General features: G+C 38.0%; 1 protein-coding gene across 8 annotated transcripts in view; it reads right to left on the minus strand.

The window, feature by feature from the left end:
- Positions 1-6,925: 6,925 nt before the first annotated feature.
- The window catches only part of Zbbx (zinc finger B-box domain containing), a 107,822-nt gene continuing 86,767 nt past the window's right edge, over positions 6,926-27,980 (minus strand). For 3 of the 8 annotated variants that reach the window (XM_052731027.1, XM_052731028.1, XM_052731026.1), the window contains exons 17-21: positions 24,418-24,534; positions 16,229-16,486; positions 10,216-10,317; positions 9,948-10,083; positions 6,926-8,289 (exon numbers count right to left, since the gene is read on the minus strand). In XM_052731027.1, the coding sequence (XP_052586987.1) occupies positions 8,163-8,289; positions 9,948-10,083; positions 10,216-10,317; positions 16,229-16,486; positions 24,418-24,534 (740 nt within the window). In that variant the 3' untranslated portion in view covers positions 6,926-8,162. The remainder of the gene's footprint in view (positions 8,290-9,947; positions 10,084-10,215; positions 10,318-16,228; positions 16,487-24,417; positions 24,535-27,980) is intronic. The other 5 variants (XM_052731032.1, XM_052731029.1, XM_052731033.1 and 2 more) reach the window with 3 other exon arrangements.

The raw sequence follows: 27,980 nt of genomic DNA on the forward strand, positions 1-27,980 counted from the left end.
ATATAATGTCCTTCCGGCTCTCCTTTGATAGTTTAGTTTGGTCTATTTTGTTAGTTACTAGGATAGCTACACCAGCTTGCTTCTTAAGTCCATTTGATTGGGAAGTCTTTTCCCAGCCTTTTTCTCTGAGGTAATGACTTTGAAGTTGAGGTGTGCTTCTTGTATGCAGCAAAAGGATGGATCTTTTTTCATATCCATTCTGTTAGCCTGTTTCTCTTTATAGGCAAATTGAGCCCATTGATATTAAGGGATATTAATGAACAGTGATTGTTAATTCCTATTACCTTTTGGTGGTAGTGTGTGTGAATTTCCCTTCTTTGGGATTTGTTGCTGTGGGGTTATCTACTACCTGTGTTTTCATGGGTGCATCCAACTTCCCTAGGTTGGAGTTTTCCTTCTAGTGTTTTCTGTAGGGCTGGATTTGTGAATATGTATTGTTTAAATTTTTTTTCTTAGAATGTCTTGTTTATTCTGTCTATGGTGTTTGAAACTTTTGCTGGGTATAGTTGTCTGGGCTGGCATTCTTAATCTCTTAGTGTCTGCCTTACATACGTCTAGGACCTTCTGGCTTTCAGAGTCTCCACTGACAAGTCAGGTGTTATTCTGATGGGTCTGCCTTTATATGTTACTTGGCCTTTTTCCTTTGCAGCTCTTAATATTTTTTTATTCTGTATGTTTAGTGGTTTGATTATTATGTGGCAAGGGGACTTTTCTTGGATCCAGTCTACCTGAAGTTCTGTAAGCTTCTTGTATCTTCATAGGCATTTCCTTCTCCAAATTGGGAAAGTTTTCTTCTATGATTTTGTTGAATATATTTTCTGTGCCTTTGAGTTGGCATTCTTCTCCTTCTTCTATCCTCATTATTCTTAGGTTTGGTCTTTTCATGTGTCCCAAATTTCCTGGACATTTTGTATTACGACTTTGTTGGCTTTAGTGTATTCCTTTATAAATGAACCTATTTCCTCTATCATATTGTCAACTCCAGAGATTCTCTCTTCCATCTCTTTCATTCTGTTGGTTATGCTTGCATCTGTGTTTCCTGTTCCCTTACTCAGATTTTTCATTTCCAGCATTCCCTGTTTGTGTCTTCTTTATTGTCTCTATTTCAGTTTTAAAATCTTGAACTATTTCCTTCATCTGTTTAATTGCTTTTTCTTGGCTTTCTTTAAGGGATATATTGATTTCTTCCAATTTTTTATTTGTCTTTTTCTCAATTTCTTTAAGGGAATTTTTCATTTCCTCTTTAAGACCTCTATCATCTTCTTAAAGTCATTTTTAGGGTCAATTTCTTCTGTTTCTTCTGGGTTGGAATGTTCAGGTTTTGCTGATGTAGAACCACTAGGTTCTGATGGTGCCATATTGGTCTTTATGTTGTTGACTGTATTTTTGCCCTGGCATCTACCCATCTCTTTCTCCACTTGGTGCAAGTGGTGTCTGTGTCTAAGGGAGCCTCTGTTTGCAGGATGGATACTGTTGGTCTAATGGGACCTCTTGGTCTAACTAGGGCTCTTGGTCCATTCGGTGCTAATGGATTCTGTGTCTCAGGGAATAGCTCTTAGTCCAATGGGCACTGGCAGGCTCTGTCTCAGGGAGCAGCTGCAGTCTCAGAAGGTGGGTGGGTTTGGGAGGGTTGAGGGTCTGGTGGGGGATGGTGGTAGTCTGACCTGTCTGCAGGATACCTGTCTAATGGCCTGAGACTGGGACTGCAATGGGTGGTGGTGTGGGGCCACACAGATGTGCCCCTGGGCTCAAAGCCTAGAGGCTGGGTTGTTTGGCTTTGTGAACAAAGATTCACCTCTTAGTCCAATTGGCACTGGCAGGCTCTATCTCAGGGAGCAGCTGCAGTCTCTGAGGGTGGGTGGGTTTTGGGGGAGGTGGGGCTTGTTGTTTACAGGGTCTGGTGAGGGATGGTGGTATTCCAGCCTGTCTGCTGGAGACCTGTCTGCTGGCCTGAAACTGGAACTGCAATGGGTAGTGGTGTGGGGGTGCAGAATTGTACCCCTGGGCCCAAAGCCTAGAAGCTGAAGGCTCCGCTATGAGAACAACAGCAAAAAGCTGCTAAAGATCTTGAGAGATGTTACAGTGTAGCAGCTAAACTAACTCCATTTTGACCAAACCACCTTAGAGGTTGAGTCTGTTAAAACAATACCAGGGAGTGAAGCCTATTAAAACTGTTTGAGGAAATGCTGACCACTACAACCCCTTTGCTCTTTCCCAGGAATGTGTAACTCTCATAAAATGGTTAGCTAACAGCTTATTCTGGCTTCTGTATAGTTCCTTAATGACTGCTTACAAAAGACCTGTGATGCTATTTCATGTCTGCAAAAGTGCATGTCTTCAAGAATTAAATATTTGTGTAATTGCAGTTTTTGCCTATAAAAACCACTTCCTGGCTTCTGTAAGGGCCATGGTCCCTGCAGTCCTGGATCTGACCAAGGGTTTGTGGTCAGATGGAGCTTAAATAAAATTTGTGTGTTAAAAGTTGGTGGTCAGGGTGGTCTTTCCAGTGATGTTGAACTCTGCAACAACAGGACATGGGAAGTAAGACTAAAGTGAAGAGCTCAATGATGGAACTTCCATAAGGCCTTCTTCCAAGAAGGTATGGGACTTGACTGTAATGAAGCTTTCAGATCACTAACAATTGTAAAATTAAATCCTCATCCCTAATCTTCAGGTAATCCTATTAAACTTATTCATTCACCAAGTAGTACTTAGATGGAACTGTTATTCTTGTTTGACATTGGGACCCCATGTGAGGAATATAGACGTCTGTTCATGTAACTCCAGGAAAAGCTAATACAACATCCTCAAAATCAGTACATAAAAGATTAACACCATGGCTGACCACATGAAAGGCATAGGAGTGATACAACTCTCCAAGATAAATAAGAAACCACTTTTACTTTTCCTGAGAAAATCACAGAGTTTTAGAAATCATATCTGGGGGAACAATTTTGTTCTTCATTAAAAATTATAATTTTGGGGAAAGGCTGGAAAGGACAGTCAAAAATCCTTATGCATGAGCTAACATGCTAAAAAGAAGTGTTTTTCTACCTTAAAAGACAAAGTTGCAAAACATATTTTGACTTACAGATACTAAAACTCAGAAGGCCAGTGGCAGTAGGAGAGATGCCAGAAGGGCTTTTGACATAAACTATGATGATTTGAGGGAAGACACACTGCTGTGTCTGTGGAATTGTGAAAGCAGACATGATAAGAGAAAAATAAAAATTACTGCCCAAAGAGGTAGGCTTCCAGCAGATGTTCACTCAGCTTTTCCAAATCCAATCCTCCCCCAAACCCCTGTGTTGCCCCCAGCTCAATAGCAGACCACCTGGTGAGACCTCTTCTCCCTCCCTGCTCTCATGCCCAACAGACATTCTCCATCCTTTTCTCATACTCATCCATTTGTCCTAGCCTCCAATTACAACAGGTGATTCCCTGCAAAGCCCCAGCCAACCCTGCCAGAGATGTAAGCAGGCCAGCTAAGCTGAAAGGCAAGCTTCAGATTTTCACTTTCCCTCCTCTCCTCCAAATGAAATCCTAGCAATCTTATCCCCAGATCTGTAACAGATCAACTCCTGTGGCCTCTCCTCACTCTCTACCCCCATTCCCAGGAGAATAGGCAGATTCCATTGAAACAACCTGCATTCCTCCCTCTTCCTGGAGACCATGGACCACCTCAACCCCACCCCAGCTTTCAGCTGATGCCCATTCTTAAAAATTAGTTATCAGTACACATTCTAATCAGAAACCCCAGTAGCCACACCTGGCACAAACCCAGAAGAATGCCCTACCAGGCGATACACAGCAAATACACTCTCTTAAGAATGAGAGAAGGCAACAGAAACCAATGAATAAAACATCAACCCAACAAAGACAGGACCAGATATTAGCACAGCCTGACAATGATCCCAAACCCAGATGCCAAGACTCCAGCATTAAAAATACAATCAATAAGAGCCAAGAAAATATGTCTTCTCTAGAGTCTAGAAATCCTATTACAGTAGACCCTGAGAAATACAAAATAACTGAAGTACAAGACAAGGGCCTTAATGACGATCCCTTTATGAATATGATAGAAATCTTCAAAGAGGAATGAATAAATCCCCTGGAGAATTCTATAAAAAGACAAACAGGCAGTAGAAGGAAATGAAAAAAAAAATTAAAAAAAAATAAGACCTGAAAGTAGAAATAAAATCAATAAAGGAATACCAAACTGAAAGAAATATGGAAATGAAAATTTTAGGATTTTAAAGAAGGCTTGGATGCAAGCATCAACAAGAGAATACAAGAGATGGAAGAGAGAAACTCAGGCATTGAAGACAAGATAGAGGAATCTATAACTCTCTCAAAGAAAATGTTAAATATAAAATCTTCCAGGCACAAAACATCCAGGAAATCTGGATCACTACAAAAAAATGAAATCTATGAGTAATAGGAATAAAAGAAGGAGAAGAAACCCAGATCAAAGGCACAGACAGTATTTTCAACCAAAAATGTAGAAGAAAATTTCCCTAACTTAAAGAATGAGTACCAAGCTGTTTTTATTACTGTAGCTCTATAGTAGAGCTTGAAGTCAGAGGTCGTGATGCCTCCAGAGGTTGTTTTATTGTACAGGATTCTTTTGGCTATCCTGGGTTTTTTGTTTTTCCATATGAAGTTGAGTATTATTCTTTCCAGGTCTGTGAAGAATTGTGTTGGTATTTTGATGGGGATTGCATTGAATCTGTAGATTGCTTTTGGTAAAATTGCCATTTTTACTGTGTTAGTCCTGCCTATCCATGAGCATGGGATATCTTTCCATTTTCTGATATCTTCTTCAATTTCTTTTTTCAGAGACTTAAAGTTCTTGTCATATCGGTCCTTCACTTGCTGGGTTAGTGTTACCCCAAGGTATTTTATGTCATTTGTGGCTATTGTAAAGGGTGGTGTATCTCTAATTTCCTTCTCAGCCTCTTTGTCAATTGTATATAGGAGGGCTACTGATTTTTTTGAGTTGATCTTGTATCCTGCTATGTTGCAGAATGAGATGTTTATCAGGTACAAGAAGCATAATGAATATCCAATAGACTAGATCAGAAAAGAAATTCCCTCAGCATATCATAATCTAAACACTAAACTTACAGAACAAAGAATAATATTAAAAACCACAAGGGAATAAGACCAAGTAACATATAAAGGCAGACCAATTAGAATAACATCTGACTTTTCAAGGGAGACTCTTAAAACCAGAAGGCCTAGACAAATGTTCTATACACAATAAGGGACCATGTATGCCATCCCAGATTACTATACCCAGGAATCAAGATAAATGAAGAAAGACACTCCAAGATAAAATCCAATTTAAGGAGTATATCTACAAATCCAGCACTACAGAAGGCACCAAAGTGAAAAACTTCAATCAGCAGAGAATAACCATATGCAAGAGAACACAAGGAATCAATCATCTTAGATCAGCATATAAATAGGGAAAAAAACCACACCTCAATAACAAAATTAACAGAAACCAATACACACTGCTGATTGATGACTCTCTATATTAATGGTGTCAATTTCTAAATAAAAAGACACAGACTAACAGAAAGGACATAAAAACAGGAACTATTCTTCTGCTGTATCTCAAAAGTACACCTTAACATCAAGGATAGATATCATCTGAATGTAAAATGATGGGAAAAGGTAACCAAAGCAAATGGACCCAAGAAGCAAGACAATTTAGCGATTTAATATCTGACAAAATAGACTTCAAACTCAAACTAGTAAGAGATAGGAAAGGATACTACGTACTCAAGAAAGGAAAATTCTTCCAAGACAATATTATAATTCTTAACATCTCTGAACCTCGAACACAAGGTCACTCAAGGTTATAGAAGTAATGCTATGGCAGCTTAAATCACATATTGACCCTCTTACACTGATAGAGGGATACCTTAATAACACACTCCCACTAATAATCAGGCAATCCATACAAAAACTAAATAGAGAAATGCTGGAGCTAACACTTTGTATCCTATCTGACCACTATGGGTTAAAGCTAGATACTAACAACATAAACAACAGGAAGGTTACAAACTCATGGAAACTGAACAACTCACTCCTGGATGAAAAAGTGGTCAAAACAGAAGTTAAGAAATCAAAGACTTTCTAGAACTGAATAAATATGAAAAACAACATACCCAAATTTAAGGAACACAATGAGGGTAGTTCAAAGAGGCAAGTCCATAGCACTAAGTGCCTACATTCTATAATTTGGAGAGATCTTGTACTAGTAACTTAACATCACAGCTCAAAGCTCTAGAAAACAAAGAAGAAATCATACCTAAAAGGAGTTGATGGTAAGAAATTAAACTCAGGGCTGAAATGAATAAAATTAAAACAAACAATACAATACAATACAACACAATACAATAAAAATAATCAATGAAACAAATAGCTGGTTATTTGATAAAATCAATAAAATAGGTACATAACTACAGACACCGAGAAAATCCATTGAATCATAAGGGCAGCCTCTAAAAACCTGTACACCAAATTGAAAATCTAAAAGAAATGGAAATTTCTCTTGATACGTACCACTTACCAAAGTTAAGTCAATATCAGATTAGTAATTTAAACAGACCTCCAGCAATAATTAAAAGTCTATCAACCAAATAAGTCCCAGGGCTAGGTGATTTTAGGGCAGAATTCTACCAGACTTTCAGAGATGAATTAGTGCCAATATTCCTCAAATTATTTCAAAAATAATAACATAAGAAATATTGCCCAATTTATTTTTTTGAGGCTACAGTTACCCTGATCACTAAACTTCATAAAGTCCCCAAAGTAGAGAATTATAGACCAACTTCCCTGATATACACAGACATAAAAATTCATAGCAAAATATTTAAAAAAAACTGAATTCAATAACACATGAAAAAGAGGATCAAACATGAATAAGTAAATATATTTGGTAGAAACACAACCAAACAGCAATACTTTTTCTTAAATCAACAAACTCAAAAAATCAGGAGAAACTGCTGTAAAAGGATAAAAGGACAGAAAATATCAACCACTATGCTACCCCCCATGTCTTTCCTTGCCATTTCTTGAATATGTCAGCTTCAATATTACATAAAAATCTCCCAACAGTCACAAATCTCAACATCTAGATCTAGGGAAGAGCAGCAGGAAACAGACAATAGGTTATGTCCTCTTACAGCAATGACCACCTTTCAAACAGCCTATATTAGGGTTGTCTAGAGACATAGGAACCACATAGGTGGTGGTGGAACTTCATGTGTGTGTGGGGAGGGGGGGCAATCAATTCATAAAGATGCACCGCTAACTCAAAATTGCCAATGAGCAGGTTGGAGACCCAAAGAAGAACTGCAGGTAAAGCTGTTGCCAGAAGGGAGACCAAAGGCATAATTTTATCTCCTTTAGAGGAAATTATTTATTCTTAAGGTGTTTGAGTCCCATCTACATTGTCCAGAATAATCTGCTTTACCCATACCTTTGTGATGGAATTGTTATTCTCATCAAAAATTGCCTCCCAGAAACATCTGTAATAATGTCTGAGCACTGCAGACTTGTCAAACTGGCACATGAAATCTACTAATTCATTGATTGTCCCAAACAAAGGTGCTTAGAGGTCTCTTTTTAAAATGTACTGGAACTAAAACAAATATTAAAGCCATTTTATTTTACATCTTATTTTCCTCTTTGTGTCAACTTTAGAAGTCTCAATTTAGAGAAACTTTAGAAGCCGCCATTATTCAGCATCCAAAGTGGGAAAAAAAAAATCACAGGTAAAAGCATCGTAATTTTAAGCTCAGTTGATGACAATGTGATGACATGGCCATAGAGAATATACTTTTTGATGTAATTCTCAAATATAATTAAATAAGAAACATTAATTAGCTTAAACACCATAGTATTCTTTTCTATAGTAAATTTCATTGACATAAATTTACCATTACCAGTGTCATCTGCAATAAAGATGAATGTTTGACATACAATATGGTGTCTGGAAGAAAAGGACCTTAAGCTTTTAACATTACTACCCTTTTTTTTTTCAAGCTTAAAAACATCAGCGATGCGAATACTCGCCAACACCTGCACAAGTTAATCACTCAGTTGCTTGGTTTATTCTGGGTACAAAATGGAGAAGTAATGAACTGTTACACGTTCTTCGCCCACGGTAGTGTAGTGATACATTGCTTAACAAGAAAATCTTCCTCTTCCTCATCTGTACTGTAGTCACCAAGTGACAGCAAAGACTGCATTTCGGTGTTTCTTCCAGAAGAGCTGAAAATGCATTAGAAGATCAATACACAGCATATGACACCAAGTTTCAGCTTTCATTTTTCTTATGGTCAATACTACATAGGTTGAAGTCATTGGAAGCAGGCTGAAGGGGTAAGTTTTCATGCACCTAAGATATACTAAGTCTCCCCATAATGAGAAATTCTCATCATTTTTCTGCTTCAAAGAAACAAAGCTACCATCCTATCAAAGGGAAAGGATATTTATGGGCTCCAGTTGTGTTCTTCCCTGATGATTAAAAAGAACTTCTAAAACCTGCAGAGCCTCAGGGTCATCATTAAGAACATTCATCATGATATTGGCTGCTTAAAAGAATCCCAATGAATAGACATTCAGATAAATCACTCCTTTGTGTACAGTAAATTAGAACTATATGGATAGTCACTCAAGATAAACCAAAGCTAAAATTCAATGACAGTAATTACTTGCCTGGTTTTTGCTCTTGTTTGATTTGTTTTGTTGTATCAGTAGGGGGACATGGAAAGTCCAAAGCTCTAACATGTGGGTGTCTATGGTTTAGAAATAACATAGCTTGGGAGAACAAAATTATCTGTATCATTCAAATATTTTGGTTCAAAGTTACCAGGATTTCCAGCCCATGTATGCCAGCAAATATTAAAATATTCACCCTGCGGTAAACATAGCACCTTTAAAGATTATTTTATCAAATCCAAAGCAGGCTGAGTCAGCGATCCATAAACTCATCTGTGAACCAGCTGAGCAGAAAATACAAGGGCCAGCTGATTATCATGTGACCCTTTTATTTATAAATCCTGCTTTGTATCATTCATCCCTCCATATTTTTAGTATTGAATTTCTTTTGTGAAATGGCAATGAAGACACATATAGAGTTAGTTGGGTTTTAATAACATTTTAGGGGGAAAAGAGTACTTTCATACTATTCATTTTCAAAAGTGTTATTTGTATTGAAATGCTAAAAGTTCAAGAGCTCAGGCAAAGCTTTTCGCATTCAGAAAGACTGAGTTACAAACTCTTTATTCCCTTTGAGTTGAGCATTAGACTTTAAGCCAATCCTAGAGACTTATTAGAGAGACATTTATTTTGAATTTATTTTCTTATTTCAAAAAGATGGATCCTCCTTCAAAATGGCCAGTGCCACCAATAGACAAACTCATTGCTTTGTTTCATACATGTCAACTTGACCTCTATATCTTTTAAAGTGATCTCCATTTGCAAAATAATAATAATAATAATAATAATAATAATAATAATAATAATAAAGTTGTGCAAATTAAAACACTGGAAAATTCTAGAGTCCATTTTAAGAGAAAGAACTTCTCAATGTTCTGGTCTTTCATTTTTGCACTGGATAAGATTCTATTAATGCAAACTGTAGAAATTTATCATACTAGTTAATTCAAGTAAGATAACTGTCTTTCAATATAATACTGGAGGATTGCTAGTTCCTTTGCCCCCTTCTAATAACTGATACTATATAGAAGAGAAATGGCTTCAAATAAAAGTAACAATTTTATAAGCCTTTCACTAAATCACAATACCAGGTCAGCACAAGTACCAACACATGTGGGCAAATTTCTTATATAATGAAGAAAACTGTTTGGAACCCATCTGATCTTCTATCCAACATCTTTCTTTGGGAAGCTGTAGGTTTAACTTACCTGGACTCAGTCTTACAGGCATCATTCTCACATGACATCTCAAGGAGGTCTTCGGACATCTGGCTGAAGTTCAGAGGATGGTGGGTGAAGGTCTGTAAATCTTCTGAGGGTAGACTTTGAAGTTGTTCTGAAGGATCTGAAACATGTTATTCCATATATCACTAGCATGTACACAAAGAAACATGTGAACATCCTGTGGTGCTGGAATTTACCCAGACATAATGGCAAGTAGCACAAAGATGGTCAACACAGACTTGTCACCACATACCAATTTTTTTAATGTTTGCAGGAGTTGAAGTTTGGTTTGAGATTCCATGGAGCACAGGGTAAGAGGTACAATGCTTGGTTGACAAAGCCTTGGGTCCTATAACTAGCGCCAAAAGGAAAAAGGAGGAGAAGGAAGGAGGGAAAGGAGAAAAAGAAATAAACAAAGGCATGGTGTCAAGTCACCATCATCATACTGGTCTTTGAAATATGTATGCTACTTGTGAAATATGTCAAATACCCTGACAATTCACAAAATTCAAAATGAACTGAAGTAATCCTCCATAACACTAGATTATTATGCAGTTCTTCAATTTGCCTGAACATTAGATACTTTATTATCTGTGTCTTTGTTTGTTCTGCAATGCCCTTTCTTTTCTGGCTCCTTTGCTTAGAGGAAATGATCCTTTGTATTTGAAGAAGGGAGAGGGTATGGCAAGCTTTAAGTATTCTCTCTTTTCATCCTGCTTGCCTGTGGTTCAGTGGCCTAGGTGTAGACAAATAATACATGTAAAAAAAATGATGTTTAGGCAAATTTATCTTATACAAACTACTCTAAATCCAAGTTTGGAAATAAATATTCTTATAATAGACCTCAATGCATTCTTTCCAACATTGATGTAACTTTCTTTTTTAATATGGTGTCTAAGTAGCCTAGGTTGGATCAATATATTGCAAAGGATGACCTTGAACTTCACATTCCCTTTTCACTACCAGCTGAGTGCTGTGATTACAGATGTGACTCACTGTGTCCTGTTTGTGAGGTACTAGATTTAGAATCCAGAGTTTTGTATATGTTAGCACTCTACCAAGTAAACTACATCCCCAGCCCATTAAGCCATCTAAGTTATTGTAACACATTATGATGACTATTTAGGCTGCCACCACCATCACCAGATGCTGTTCTCTTCCCTTTTACAAACATGTCAAATAGTTAACTACCTAGTTGCAAGGAATGAACACTAAAACAATATTCTCACACTAGACTTAAAAATATTTAGTTTTTCATGGTTAATAGTAACTTTCGGTTTTTGAGCAAGCAGATTTCCCCACTGAAACTAAATTACATTGTTCCCCCTGAAAGATAGACCTCAATATATTTACAGATTGAAACTTTCTTAAAATTATTTAGCTCAGTGATTTTCGAATTATGATACACTTAGATAAATTAAGTTTGAGATGAAGTTCTTCCCCACAATCCCAAAGCAATCAGAGTCATCTAATCTCATTTATATTTGAGGACTCTTGATAAGATTTACTATGAAACAAAACTCTTAAAAGTTTGGGTTATATTAAAAAGGAATATCACCACCATTGTTAAATTAGAAAAATGAGCATCCACAGAAAAATAGTTGTTCACTATACATTAAAAATTGGTACTAGACCCAAGTTTCTTTAACTCAAGTGGTTATGCTACAACATCTAATTCTTTGATTTGAGCTCTTCTCTTCTCCCCTACTCAGCCTTTGAGCTGAAAGGACAACACCCAACTTCAGACAGCAGAACCAAATGGAAGACTGATATCACTGCAAAGCAGAAGATTTCAGGTTCCTTTATTTCAGGATGATCACAAAAGGCACAAAGTCACATACAAAGACAGGGCATACCAACTGACTGTGCCAATATAAGAGAACCCAAGAATCAGTGCTATGATGCATTGATAAATTAAAGATTAACCCAAAGCTACGCATTGCACTATATACCTGTAATCCCAACACTAGAGAGTCTGAGGAAGAGGCAGGAAGATGCTTAATTCCAAGAAGAACTGAACTACGTAGCAATCTTCTGACCAGGCTGGGCTCTATGGCAACACCTTGTGTCAATAATACTACTAATAACTAAAAAGAATAATTTGGCAGAAACACACTTTAAGATCATAAAAATATTCCACACAAATCCCTTGCCTACAAAAGAAATAAAACAAACTATTTTTAACAACAACAAAACTAATCTCAAAGATCCAACATAACAAAACAAATTAAATGGCTACTTTTTGCTCCATTGGCTCTTATACCAGAGAAATAGTGAGCTCTAGGAAGTGTTAGGACAGTACTGTTAAACATGTCATGTGCAATAGAGAAGCATCTTCTCCATCATGTTAACTGACTGACTCAGCATGTCAGCATCCCTGGTTAGGAGGTGTTCTTGTTCACGGAGATGCACACTGGGACATGATTTTCGGTAAAGTCACAATGTTTGTAACTAACTTTCAAACGGATCTAAAAAGTATGAAAAAACAAAATGCATTCTCTCACTCTACTCTCCTTGCCCCGCTCCATATTTCTTCCTTCCCTCTCTCTCCCTTTCCTTCTCTCCCTCTGCCTCAGAACATGCATATATCCATGAATTTGTTGCATTTTTATTCTCTTCTACAAATTGTCTAAAAGCTTGAAATAAATTCAGAAGTTCTATCAATGATACAAAGAAAAAGTTAAAGCCATGTTGTTAGTGAACTGGTTTTTAAAATTCTGACAGAATTTAAGCTTCAAGAAAAGCACAGCAAATACATGTGGAAATACAAACCACATAAAACAACTGTGATGGCTATTCTCGGCTCTCAACTTGACTACATCTGGATTTAACCAAAACACAAGCAGCTGGGTACTAATTTTCCTTGAACGGATCGTTTGAGATAGGAATATCCATCTTAATTAAGTCTGAGCCACACCTCCTGGTGGCTGCCCCTCTAAAGGACATAGAAGACAATTGTTCTTTGCCTGCTTGCCCTCACTCTCACTGGGAAGCTCCTTCCTCACTGGCGTTAGAGCCTGTTTCGTCAGGATTCTGGTGTATTCTGAAGACCAGCTGAGAAATTCAGCCTCATGGTCTGAACACTGATCCCAATTTTTTTACTTTCTCTTGGGAGACAGCCACTGGGAGAAGCTCAGCTAATACAGTAACTGAAGGACATATTGGAAATGCATTGTCAAAAGGAGATCCAATGAAAGAAAATAGGTTCCCAGCAGGAGAAAGCAGAGTGTAACAGAAACCAATTCAAGGATACAAAAGCAGAAATTTTTTTTTTCTGAAATGAGGAATTTATTCTATAGTCAGAAAGAAAGACTGCCACTGGAAGAGATCTGAAATAGAATCATCCTGCTCCTGTCACTAAGGGGGCAAGAATACGAGACAAGATAGGCCATGGGCCTAGGGGAAATATGATTAGAATACAGTATATGAAAAACGTTGAGCAAAGAAAAAAGGACTAAAACAATTAAACAAAGGATGTTCAACATATCCTCCCAGTAACAAAGTGTGACAAAGAAATAGTGAGGTTGCAAACTAAGACAGCCTCCGATTATGGTCACAGCCAGGGTGTGGGATCCAGAGCCAGGAAAGTCCCTGGGGGAGATTTCAGAGGAAAGACACCAGGCTACTATTCTAAGCTGATCTGTTTTTCACATACCAAGTTCTCAGGGGATTCTAAACTGAAGCTACTTCCGGTAACACAGCCCCATAGCCTTCCCTGCATAGAAAACCAACAGGACTATTAGGCTCAACCCAACGAAACTTCAGTGGAAACACAGGGAGAGAAGGTGGTGAGGAGGCGTCTGCTATTGTGCACAGGACAGAAAGTTCAGATCTATTAATTAGTTGCATACATTTAAGTGATTAGTCATGGCAGAAATAGTGTGTGGCCCAGCAAGCCAGCTCTCTGGGTAAAGCACTTGCTGAGCAAGCCTGGCAATCTTGAGTTTGAGCTGGAGAACCCATATAAAGGTATAATGAGATAAGTGGCTTCAAAAAGTTGTGCTCACCTCCACACTTGCCATGACATACTCACCCCACCTCCACAGGAAACATAAACCCAAGCACACATAATAGAGAAATATTAGAAAGACATTTTAAAGACAGATATTTTCAAGAATAGCATTATGAAACTTGCTCAAGGTTAATGAAAACATTGAAAATAGGACTTTGGGAGGACAGAGAACTTAATCCACAGAAATCTTGACCACGAAAGAAACTAGAAGGAAATCTTGACAAGATAACAAATTATAACTCACTGAGATGTATTTACTACCATCTAGAATAGCGTGTGACTTAATAAAGTAAATAAATAAGTGATTCTTCGTCTTTTATTTGAGAGATGAATTAAAGTAAAAAAAAAAATAACTAAAGCAGAAACACTCAATTGCCAAATTTTCCTTTTTCTAGTTTTCTTAAATGTTAAGAAATATGCACAAAAATTAGAATGAACTGTCAATATTACACTGTTTCTTGTCAAAAGGGGCAATTTTATAAAGTTAACTAGGCAGGATTCTGGTAAAAATACTTCATGAACATGTGCATTTCCATCCTGTTAAGTTGTTGAACCTATATGCCTGTCTAGCTACAGTTTAAAAGTATTGTGCGAAATATCAGGCATCTGATTTTATGAAGTTACAGTATTACCTCCTTCTTTTTAACCTGTCTATGCTTCTCTGTGGAGGTGTTTTCCTCAGGTTTCAAACATTCCCTTTTGGAAGGAGAAGGGAATCTCAAAACTAAGGAGAAAGTTACAAGACTCAAGAAGATCAGTATCTCACAAGACTCATGAGGTCTCTCCAAACTTTATAGAAGCAGTAAAGAATTTTGGTTGTGAGGTCTGGCTGAGAGCAGAAGACCCCTCAGTGCAGCTTCCTGCAAGCTGGGCAGTGAATTACAGTGACAGAACTGGGTAAATATTCACTCATGCCAGGCTGGGCTTTGCCATATTGCAACTACTGAAGTCACCTGTACTCCTGAAGCCCCAATGAACCTCATTGCTGAACCTCCTTGTTTCAGCAAGCAGGAAGTGGATAGTATCATTCCTAAAGGCTGTCACTTGTTTCTCTCTCTAGGGTGAATACAAATATACTCCTGAGTCAGAGTGATGCAACATCCCTATAAATACGTAATCTTACTTGTGTACTTATGATACAAACATATTTGAAATGATACTCACTGTAGTTAATGGTGGTTGTTTTAAGAATAGTAAGATTTTGTGATTGTATGGGCTTTTTTTTTTCTTTTCTTTTTTTCTTTTTTGGCCTACATTTTATTCTTACTGCCTGAATTTTTCAAAATTGAGTGAGATGATTCTTAGAAAAGTAACAAAGTTTTATAAACTTAGTAAGGGAGAAAGAAGGTTGCTAACAGCAAGGGGCAGGATGGCAGGGTTGGGACAAGTGTGGAATACACGCACACAAAAAAAAATCCAGATAATTTTCTGGCCTTTGTACCTACAGTTGGTTTCCAACTGTGAAAGCTGTAAGAGGATTGCCTCCCTGATGTTTTGTTACTGCTACACACTTGCAATGTTAAAGGATAGGGTGGCCATTTGTCACACTCTCTGCCATTACTGAGGTTGGAAATAGAATGAGCAAGTAGAATCCCTTCCCAAACTGTTCTTACCTACTCATCTAGGTACTGCCTGGGCACGTGCTAGATGTTCAGTGTGTATCTGAAGAAGACCCCGGGGTGGGGGGTGTGCACATACTTAAGGTTGGGAAGGACTGCTTTAAGAATCCTAACAGCTCAATTTTCCCACAACAATGCTAGACAGAGGGTTTCACAAAAATGAAGATATTAACCCTTCGTTGTACTTGAAGGAAAGATAAAAAAAGATTTGGTTTCTTAAACTAGTTTTTCATTACATTTTATTTGAGTGTGTTAGTACACATACACACATACTACTGCATATACAAGGAAGTCAGAGAGAACCTTGGGGAATTCTACCATGTGTGTCCCTGGGGTCAAATTCTAGTTGTCAATCTTATTCAAGTGGCTATATACATGGAGATATAATGCTTGCCTTAAATTTGAAAGTTCCTATGTCAAATATTTTTTGTGTATTAATGGGTTGAGGATGACCAGCTTTTCTGTGGGATCAGAAACCACATATTTTATAGGTATTTTTACGTGATATTGGGGATATCAAAGGAAATAGACACATGGGAAGCAAATGCCTTTTGCATTTGCTTGTTGTACAGCAACATGTAAAGACGAAAGCAGAGAACAGAGTTACTATTTTATAAGTCAAATCTATTATTCACCTGCAAGGTTTCTCAGTACATTTAATTCTTTCTCCAATCTGTCTAAGGCTTGTTGATCTTCAGTGTTATCTAGGAAAGGCTCATTCTGGTCAGTGACATCTATGTATTCAATTTCTGAAATTTCAGAAGCAGCTCTGGATAGGGATTGAGTGGCCACACTCCTTGGTCGGGGAGAAGAGGACACCCAGCAGCTGGAGCCTTTTCGAGCAGAGTTGGAGACAGAGAAGTTTGCTGTGGAAGGTCTCTGTGACTTCTGGCCTATAAGAAGAAAAGAAAGGCACCAACTTGCTTTAGAATCCCAAGTGTGTATTTGTTTGTTCAGTTTAATGGGTTCATACATGTTGATGGAGACTGGGCTCCTCATCATCAAGAACAGCATCCAATTCATTTGAGAGAAACTCTCTCATTGACTTAGATTTACCGATTAGGGTCCAGTGTTTGGCCAGTGAACCCCAGTGTTGTTCTTATAGCCAACACCCCAGCTCCCAGTCCTGGGGAAACAAACACACACACCAGCATGCCTGACATTTTTACATGGATTCTAGGGTCAAACTCATGCCCTGGTGCTTAGAAGGCAAGCACTTTACTGACTGAACCATCGACTGTGCCCTGCCCCCCAAAGTGTGCTAACAATACCAATTACCCTCCTGGACACAAAGCATCCAATAATACTGTAGCCTTTTGACTGTTACTTATTTGAGCTATAGGCAATTGCAAATTAATCCCAAATTACATTCACAGTGACATAAAGAACTCCTCCGAGTCCTTTTTCAGCGCTCAAGAAAAGAGAACCTAATTTTAATAGCAACTAAGTTAAAATATCCATCCGACAAGCCAGCCGCACAGCAGTCTGGCATCTCCGCTCTAGTCCATCTAACTGCCAGATGCCCTTACATGTTCCTTAAATTCTAGAAAAAGCCACACTGTGCCTTGTAAAGGGAAAATATAGGATAAACATGGTTTCTCCTAGAGAACTAACTTGACATATCAGGATTTTATAAATTTATTTTTAAATATAAAGATAAATAGGCTAGTGTTAAGGGGTAGGCCACTCCAGGACTTTCCCTGAGTTCCTGATGTATGGAGAAGGAACTTAGTTGCTTGTCTAAAACCAGGTACATGCTTGGTAATGCCAGAAATGGCCTGGGGCCATGGCCTTAGAGGAACTGCGGTTTTGGATCCTGAGAACACAACTCTTCCCATTGTATGATAGTATTTTGCAGACTTTGTCCCAATTTTGCTTTTCAGGGAAACTGTATATAAGGTGCTGTACTTCTTCATAAACTTGCTTAGCATAAGTCATCAGACTGATCAAGACCTCTTGGTTCCACCTTTTCTCATCTTCATTATCACATCCCTGTTCCTCTCACTTAGCATCCTGTCACTGAAGAACAACCTGCTGGTCCAGGACAGGCTAGTATGTAAAAACACTGATTTAAAAAGAAAATGAGAGTTCATGTGTAAGTTTTGTAAATCTGAATCCATTCTAGGGCACTACTGGCCCATCAGTGCAGTGCTCCCAGAAGGACAGACCCAGTCAGGTTGCTACTGTCCCCCCCCACCCCCCACCCCCCCGGTCAATCAGAGTTTTTTCTTAATCCATTTTAGAAGTAGTTCAGTTGGTTTCCTTAACATCCAACATTTTGCCACAGGAAGACAGGGGATGCTTTAAATTCATAGAGTATAAGTAATTCCTAATTTTCCCATTTTCACAAAAGGTTCTTTAGCAAAAGCCATGGGAGTTTTCAAGGAGTACTCAAAGGTTCACAGGACAGGTGTGTTGCTTTCGTGTACCATTTAATTTACAGAAGTGTTTTTCAAATCAAACATAAATAATTTAAAATGTAAGTTTGTAACCTCTCAAAACAAATGAGCTTCGCATAAAAGTTTTGAGCTGTGCAACTGACATTGGCATAGAAATCCTAACTGGCTAAACAGATCCCAGAGGCATGTAACTATAGAGAATCACAGGGAAATTTAGAAGTTAAAAGAGTGACAATGGAAGCCACCCTGCATACAAGAATCGGTTTGTCTTCCCTGTTCTTCCCCCTTTTCCTCTATATTGAGCATAGTGAATATACTCATAAGCCTCTGGATGAAACATTAAATAGTTAATCAAAACTCACTAAGGTAACACACAGAGGGTACTGATGTTAATGAACATTGCAGAAACCAATTTTAAAATGATTTTGCTAAATGAAATTATGAATAAATTAAGTCTCTGACCCTTTTGTGACTGAGTGCAAAAAAAAAAAGTTCTAAAGAAAGGTAATCAACAGGCATATGCCTATATATTGATTCTTGTTTAAATGCCTTCAAGAATTATTTTGATGACCAGAATTGAAAAGTGGTCTCTATTTTATAGAACGTGGAATGATTCAATATGACATTCACAGCCGAGAAGGAGCAAGCTGCCCCCACCCCCATCCCAGCATTGTGCCGTGCTGTGACAGACGGACAGCTACAGCGGTAATTCTTTACAGAAATCGAATGTCCTGGATCCCTGGGAAATAATGTTCTCTTTTCTGTGTCATGATGCCTCATCAAATGCAAAATGTAAAAGAATGTATATTGCTTATTGAAATATAACAAAAGGAAGGAGTTACTAGTACAGACTGGATTTCTGACATCAGCAACAACAACAAAGAGGGAAGTGAGAAAACTGTCAAATAGCATGGATGACCTTCAGAAGACTCAGGAGAGGACGGCACTTGCTGGTGCTTTCAGCAGCATCTGGTTACCACTGAATTGGAAGTTAATTGATCCCAATTGAAAGAAAATGTACTCAGGGGATAGATCAGATATGCTTAGCACAGAGCAAGAGGATAGACCACCTGCCCTGCTGGAATACGCTCTACTAGAGTTTGAAGTCACCAAAACACAGGAGTTTTGTTTATTTGGTATTTCTCCAGGTATACATATCATTCACTTTAGAGTTTAATTCATGGGCATATTAATATCATTGCTAAGGTTCAGACGCAACATAATGTGAAAGATGCCACTGATAAAAATGCCAATTGAAGCTATCGTCCCTTACTAAAAATAACTAACACACACACACACACACACACACACACACACACACACAGAGAGAGAGAGAGAGAGAGAGAGAGAGAGAGAGAGAGTTGGAGCAGCTGGTGCCATCATTGGCAATGTAGTATCAGAAATTATTAATATTGATTGATTCCAGTCAGATTCTAGATAAAACAAATTCTCTTTGGTGATAACTTAAAAATATATAACCTATGCTTATTATTGAAACTAGGCTAAATATTGAAAAGACAAAACACAATGGTATTAATGAACACAAAACTATTAATGAGGTTAGGACACAATCAATCACCAAGTAATGTTTAATGTAATTATTATTGCTGTTCTATATATAGCATAGAATTTAACAAAACAATTATAGCATGTGTTTATGGGTAGCATTTTTATTTCTGTGCTAAGGGTTAATATAGAATTCCTCTGCAATCATTCATATTTTTAAGACAGTATTTCTCACAGTGATTCAGCTTAGACTGCCTACTCCAGGGATCGCCTTGTCTCTACTTCTCTAGTACCTGGATTACGGACATGCTCCATTGTCCCTGACTTTCGTATGAGCTCTAGGATTAAACTCATGTCTCCTTGCAAGTATAGAAAGCAATTTATCAACTGAACCATTCTCCAGACATCTTGGATAGCATCTTAGTAACAATATTTTTATCAAAGGACCCGATACTTTAATCAAGATCTAAGTTTTCAAAATTGTAATACTTGTTACACTGCATACTTCTAAGAATTACTAATTAAAAATAGGAATGTGTTTTCTAAGATTTCTAGGAACATACAAAGAGCTTTAATTGAATGGCATAGTTTTGTGGGGAAATGCTTACCTAGGTTGCTAAGAAACATATTATCTAAACTCACTGAATCAGAAATCAGCTTGTGATCTGACACATGATAATCCACATCTCACCTTCAAAATATAGAATTAGACAGTGTAATGTCTTAAATTCCATCCAACTCTGAGAACCCGTGAATTAATACATAATTCAATCCAATGATAAAAATCATTTATTAACTCCTAAATCTGCCAAATCCTCTATCAAAATCAAGACATTCTAAAACAAACCAGATATTTTCTCTGATGTCAATTTTCACCAAAGTACCAGAACCAATTTCCATAACCGAGGATGCACCAAAGAGTAAACAGGCTACTATTTGCTTTCTGCCCAAGGTAGGATACGTGAGAAATACAAGATGTGTTATACAATGGCTTTTAGGAGAAGAGAGAAAGTGGGTGAAGGACTTGGGGACCAGCATTATGTAGGGTGGCCTCAAAGACCTCACTGAGGAGGTAGCATCTGAGATTGAAAGCAACCCCAAGAAGATCTAAGGATGGAGTGGGAGTTTGCAAAGCAACCAATATGAAAGTGAGAAGCACATCCCTAGGCTAAAAATAATCGTGTGATCTGCCTCAGAACAGAGAGGAGTCAGTGAGAGAACAGGTTGGGAGGAGATGCAGTGAGGACATATGGGGAAGCTCTCCAGGTAACAGTTATTCATCAGAAGGAAGAGTTTTTGCAAGTCTGTTACCTTCCCCGAGTAGCTATAGTATGCTTTTAGCAAGTAAATGTCAAGATCTTTGCTATTGTTAAAATATAAGCCCCATAAGTTATAAAATATATGAATAATTTTCTGACTGAAAATATAAATAATCTACTCACTGATTATAAACAGTAGAACTTGTTAGAATATTATTTATATCAGGAGAGTTTTGCAAAGAGTAAAAAAAAATATTGGAGCACAAGCCAAAATTAGACACTGTACTGGCTGGTTTGTGTGTCAACTTGACATAAGCTAGAGTCATCAAAGAGGAAGGAGCCTTAGTTGAGGAAATTCCTCAGTGAGATCCAGCTGTGGGTGATTTACTCAATTAGTAATGTGGAAGGGCCCAGTCCATTGTGGGTGGTGCCATCTTTGGGTTGATGGTTTGGAGTTCTATAGGAAAGCAGTTAGAGCAAGTCTGGGGAAGCAAACCAGTAAGCAGCACTCCTCCATGGCCTCTGCATCAGCTCCTGCCTCCAGGATCCTGCCCTGTTTGTGTTCTTGTCCTGACTTCCTTCAGTGATAAACAGCAATAAGGAAGTGTAAGCCAAATAATCCCTTTCCTCTCAAACTTGCTTTTCGGTCATGGTGTTTGGTGGAAGCAACAGAAACTCTAACCAAGACAGACACCTACTGAGCACTCAACAGGAGAAATGAAGTTTAAGTGGTTAAATTTGGGCTGCATTTGTGGAGGAGAAGCAGCATTTGCAAATGACTAGGTTGTAGCTAGTGCAAGTAAACTTGACTTCTAGATGTCCTGCTGATGATGTCCTACAGTGTTGCATACAGACAGAGGAAGATTTGAGGAAGGTTGAATGAGGAAGAGACTTGCCTCTAAACATACATGTATTCTATACATTTTACAGTCACAGATTTTTAAGACCATTCAGGAATTAACATTCCTACATACATTGGCATTACTTCAGAGTATAAAATCTCTGTAGCTTGCTTCACTGCCAAGAGCATTTAATTTTATTTCAGGCCACTACCTCTGTCCAGAACCAATTTCCCAATTTCCTATCTGGTCATTGTTATTACCATTTAAAGACTCAACTAAAATGTCATATAATCTCTAATATCTGACATATCTATTTTTTTTTTTTTTTGGTTTTTCGAGACAGGGTTTCTCTGTGTAGCTTTGCGCCTTTCCTGGAACTCACTTGGTAGTCCAGGCTGGCCTCGAACTCACAGAGATCCGCCTGGCTCTGCCTCCCGAGTGCTGGGATTAAAGGCGTGCGCCACCACCGCCCGGCTACTGACATATCTATTTTATCATTACTACTTCCAAAAAATAGCATGTACCTGCACACACACACACACACACACACACACACACACACACACACACACACGTCTATTATAGCTGATATACTATAATTTAATTTGTGTGCTCTTATATCTAGCAGTTTTCTCAAAATAAGACTTTTGAAGAATCTACAATAACACAACAGAGAATGATTGACAAATGCAGATCATCAGGTGTCTTATTTGATTCTGTATCATTCAGTACCTTTAATAATGCGATCATCAAATTTGCATTATAACATGTTTTCTATTTGATGTTGACACTAACATCTGAGAACCTCTGGATGGACTCTAAGCTCCTGGGTCACATTGCATTTTTAGCTCCAGTTGGCAATGGCTGGCCTGGGACAGGTGCTCCATCAAAGGCTTTTTATAGTAAACTGCTCACTGATGGATCTGCCCCACATAGATACTTAAAAGCATTTGGCTATTTGCTTAGGAAGATTTGTCTTTGTAACAGATTTCTCACAGCATGTGCTTAAATTTATTTTCAACAATTCACAGTGACTTAAAACACAGTTTCTTCTCCTTGCCCAGGAGGCAGGAAAGAGAGTACTTGAGGATGCTTTTGAATTTGATGTGACAATAGGTATCTAATTATAGAGCTCCAAAAATTGTATCACAAATTGATAGCTTGATACTAAAAGTTTTATATCTGACATCAAATCAACATAAATTCATATAGAAAAGATCTAAGCTAGCTGAAGAGTTTAGGCCAAAAAACAATATAAAAATCCTATGTATATGAGCAAATCATATGTAGTTAAACTTTTGGCTTGAAGAGAGTTTTTTAAAGCAGAGCAAATTGCCCTGCTTGTCAAGCATTTCTCCTAAAGTGCAGTCTTCCTGAGACCAGGGAAAATGCTCATGCATCCTTTCATCCCCAGACCCTCACATCGTGTTAACATACTATGCACAACTGTGTTGAACTGACTTAATTTTTTCTTTTAGCTATTTAGTGCAACATCATAAGAAACGCAGAAAAATGCAGATATATGATGAAGCATCATATTCTATGTATGATGGAATAAGAGTAATATGCTATACATACTGGTAGTAAACGCAGTGGAAAACAGCTATAATAGACAGCCAACATATGTATAACTGTGTACCCATAACACACTAAATAAATAAGTGCAATCATAACCTTTAAAAATAAAAGAGCCCAGTGTAAAAATATAGAACATTACATTTAAGTCTAAATGACATTGATTCTGGTTATAAGATGCAACCTCAATATAGTTCAATGATTTCACAAATGGGTACAGATAATCATAATAAGGTCTGTAGGTCTCCACGAGGTCCCTCCCCTCATAGATTAGAGAATCCTGTGGAAGAGGAGGCAGAAAGACTGTAGGAGTGGGAGGGGATGGAGGATACTAGGAGAACGTGCCCCACTGAATCAAACAAGCAGGGCACATAAGAGCTCACAAAGACTTAAGTGGCAAGCACGTGGCCTGCAAAGGTCTGCACCAAGTCCTCTGCTTATATGTTATGGTCATTAGCTTGATGTTTTGTGGGACTCCTAACTGTGGGAGCAGATGAGTCTTTGACTCCTTTGCCTGCTCTTAGGACTCCTTTCTTCCTGCTTTGTCCAGCCAGCTTTGGTATGAGGATTTTTGCCTTATCTTATTTGTATTTTGCTTTGTCGTTTGATTGGAGGCCTGTCCTTTTCTGAAGGGAAACAGAGGGAAGTGAAGGGTGAGCTGGGGTAGGTGGGATCTTGTAGGAGTACAGGGAAGAGAGACTGTGGTCAGAATGCACTGTATGAGAGAAGAATGCATTTTCAGTTAAAAGAATGAATCAAGCCGGGCGGTGGTGGCGCACGCCTTTAATCCCAGCACTCGGGAGGCAGAGCCAGGCGGATCTCTGTGAGTTCGAGGCCAGCCTGGTCTCCAAAGCGAGTTCCAGGAAAGGCGCAAAGCTACACAGAGAAACCCTGTCTCGAAAAACCAAAAAAAAAAAAAAAAAGAATGAATCAAGTAAAGCATATGAAATATAGCATAAAACAGCAATAATGTAAAGAACTTGTATGTATATTCTTTGAGGACTGCTCAAAACATATATTCTGAGCTATATTTTTAATATAATTCACTAATATGTCGCTATGGAAAATAGTTCACAATATAATTTATCTTTGAGAGAAATAATGAGCTCATTTGATGGCTTGATTTTCTGCCTTTAGATTTTGGAGCAGCGTATATCTACAAAAAATTTCAGATGACTAATAATTTTGTAAGAATCAAACAACTAAACAAAGGAAGCCAGCAACACAATACTGTTGCCTGTACCTGTCTTCTGCTCTTGCATATTTGGAAGTGGATTTTCAGCGCTCTGCTGATCATACAAGGCAACTGCACTACCAGCATGCCCACTTAAGCTGCTGTCTGGGATCCACACTTTGTCTTCTGAAACAGAAAAATGATAATATAAAGTATAAAATAAGGTAAGTTCCACAACCTTCAATGTTCAGGGAACATAGTGGAAGAGGACATGGATAGAACGTTAAAGCCAGAAGACGGAGAGGGGACTGTAAAATGTGCTTCTTCCTATGATGCAGCCATTGCAATCATGAACTGACAGGAGCGGCACCAGGTTGCAGTTGCCTAGCTGCCCACACCAAGTTGCCTGCACTAGGACTCCACCAGACCTCACAGGTCCACAGGAAGCATAGATGAAGGAGGTGCTCAGGCACTCCTATCCCTTCCTGGGAATCTATTGATAGATGTGGGTATAGTGTGAGTCATCTTTCAGTTGTGTGATCCCACAAAGCGTCAATGGATAGGCTCAACCAACAGTCACAGAGATAGTTCTGTTAAAATCGGTGGATCATAAAATAAAACGAAAATAGATGAACTTGAAAATGAAACTTGTAGAGAAGAACGGTGTCCTTGTTAGTTTTATGTCAACTTGACACAATCTACAGTCATTTAGGAAAAAGTATTCTTAATTGAGAAAATACCTCCATAAGATCGGTCATTTTTTTTTTTTTGAATGATTGATGTGGACAGGCTCAACTCACTGTTGGGTGGTGCCAAACCTCTGCTGCTGGTCTTGAATTATGTAAGAAAGCAGGCCAAGCGAGCCAAGAGGAACAAGCCAATAAGCAACATTCCTTCATGGCTTCTGCTTTAGTTCCTGCCTCAAGTTACTGTTTTGATTTCCCTCAGTGATGAAGTATGATATGGAAGTGGGAAATGAAATAAATATTTTCCTTCCTAAGTTGCTTTTTGCTGTGGATGATTGATTGATAAATAAAGTGCTGATTGACCAGAAGCCAGGCAGGAAGTACAGGTGGGACAAGGAGAGAGGAGAATTCTGCAAAGTTGAAGGCTGAGGCAGAGAGAGAGATGCTGCCAGTCACCGCCATGATAAACATGATGTAAGATACCGGTAAGCCACGAGCCATGAGGCAAGGTGGCTTTATAGAACCCATTTATAGAAATGGGTTAATTTAAGATATAAGAACTAGATAACAAGAATCATGCCACGGCCATATAGTTTATAAGTAATGTAAGTCTCTGTGTGTTTGCTTGGGTCCAAGCAGCTACGGGAACTGGCGGATGAGAGATATTTATCCTGACCGTGGGCAGGCAGGACCAGGAGATAACCCCAACTACAGCTTTTAGCCATGATGTTTCCTCATTATAAGACAAGGAAGATCAATAGGGTAGAAAAATGATAAAATAGAGTATGATAGAGTATGATAGAGTAATTAGAATACATATATGATATTGTTAAAGATTAAATTTAATTTTTATCTTAATATATGTAAAAATCATGTAATTCCATTGTTCATATTTTTATTTCTACTATGTTCCCAAATAATATTAATATGAATTAAGAAATATTTATAGCAAATATTATGAAATTCAGTCTCAATTATAAAATAAAGCCCATTAAGCTCCAATGTCATAAAGAAAAAGTGCTATAAATGTCAAAAGTATACATAGATGTTTACAGAAATAAAAAATTACTTTTAAACTATGTGACAATATGCATTAAGTTATAATAATTTATGAACAAAGACATTGTGTGTGTGTGTGTGTGTGTGTGTGTGTGTGTGTGTTGTGCTGGGGTAGATCCTAGGGCTTTGCATGTGCTTTGGAATGACATGCCAACCCCCAAATAAATATATTTAAACATTTGAAGAGTAAATAACATAGATGATGTCCAGACAGTATTATCAACAAAACAAAACTTAAGAAATAGAAAATCTAATATAATGTAAAAATATTGAGCCAGGAAAAAAAAATTCTCCCAAAATGAAAAGTCCTGGCCCTGATGAGTTTTGTACATAATTTAATGAAAATTATTAGCCTATGTAGATTGGATAGTCAGCAAAGTATTTGTCATTAAAGGATGAGGACCTGAGTGTGTATCTAGCACTTGTGTAAAATCCCAGGTGTATCACAGGCCCCTTAAACCATCACTCAGAGGTAGAGACAGGGTCCCTGAGGTCAGAAGCCATCTAGTCTAGTGAATCAGCAAGCTCCAAAATCAATGAGATACTTGGTCTAAAATAAAAACATGGATAATAAAGAAAACACTTATTATTGACCTAGATTTTCACATGCACACAGATACCTGTGCACGGCTATAATACATGCATCTGTGTACACACATAAATACACACACAAATAAGTAAACAAATAAATAAACAAACAAACAAATAAAAAAATAGATAAATGAAAAGAGAAAGTTAAAAATATATAAACAATACCAATATCTCTCAAACCTTTTCCTAAAACTTGGGAAACACTAGTTAACTCATTCAATGATACCTAGTGGTTTACAGTAATTTCTTTTTGTTTTTTTGTTTTTTGGTTTTTTGAGACAGGGTTTCTCTGTGTATTTTTGGTGCCTGTCCTGGACCTTGCTCTGTAGACCAGGCTGGCCTTGAACTCACAGAGATCTGCCTGGCTCTGCCCCGCCCCTCCACCCCCAGTGCTGGGATTAAAGACATGTGCCACCACTGCCTGGCCCAGTAATTTCTTCTTAATTAAAATATTCCTTCCATGAAGGATTGGGGAAGTGCACAACAATTAGGAAGTTAACAAACAAACAAAACAAAACAAAAAACTTACCATGTCTGGGAAAGCTGAAATTTACAAGATTCCTAAGGGCTCCTCCTCAAGGTTATAGAAGCAGTAGACTATAGTTAATTGTTTATACTCTTTATTCTTTGAGGGGGGGGGCTGCCACCCAGCTCCCAAATAAATACACTGAGGCTTATTCTTTCTTATGAATGCCTGGCCTTAGCTTGGCTTATTTCTAGCCAGCTTTTCTTAAATTATCCCTTCTACCTTTTGCCCCTGGGCTTTTATCTTTCTCTATTCTATATACCTTTCTTCTTACTCCATAACTTGCTGTGTAGCTGTGTAGCTGGGTGGCTGGCCCCTGATATTGTCCTCCCCTTCCCCTTTTCTCCCAGATCTTCTCTTCCCAGATTTCTCCTCCTATTTATTATCTTGCCTGCCAGCCCTGCTTATCCTTTCTCCTGCTTACCTATTGACTGTTCAGCATTTTATTAGACCTATCAGGTGTTTTAGACAGGCAAAGTAACACAGCTTCACAAAGTTAAACAAACGCAACATAAAAGAATGTAGCACATCTTTGCATCATTAAATTAATATTCCACAGCATAAACCAATGTAACATATCTTAAATTAATATTCCACAACAGTAAACTACTTCCAGAGAACAATGACAGGTCAAGAAGCCAAGAAGGTATTTCCAGAATGTTGATCTGCCTAAATCAGAGTAGAGTTCCTGGGATTCAGCTTTTGTGGGTAGTCACTCATGTTTGGGTGGGCTATTCAGTGGTAGCCCACATAAAATGTCCATACAAAGG

The sequence above is a fragment of the Peromyscus californicus genome, unplaced genomic scaffold, assembly GCF_007827085.1.
Source record: "Peromyscus californicus insignis strain IS unplaced genomic scaffold, ASM782708v3 Scaffold_9__1_contigs__length_137607984, whole genome shotgun sequence".
Lineage (NCBI taxonomy): Eukaryota > Metazoa > Chordata > Mammalia > Rodentia > Cricetidae > Peromyscus > Peromyscus californicus.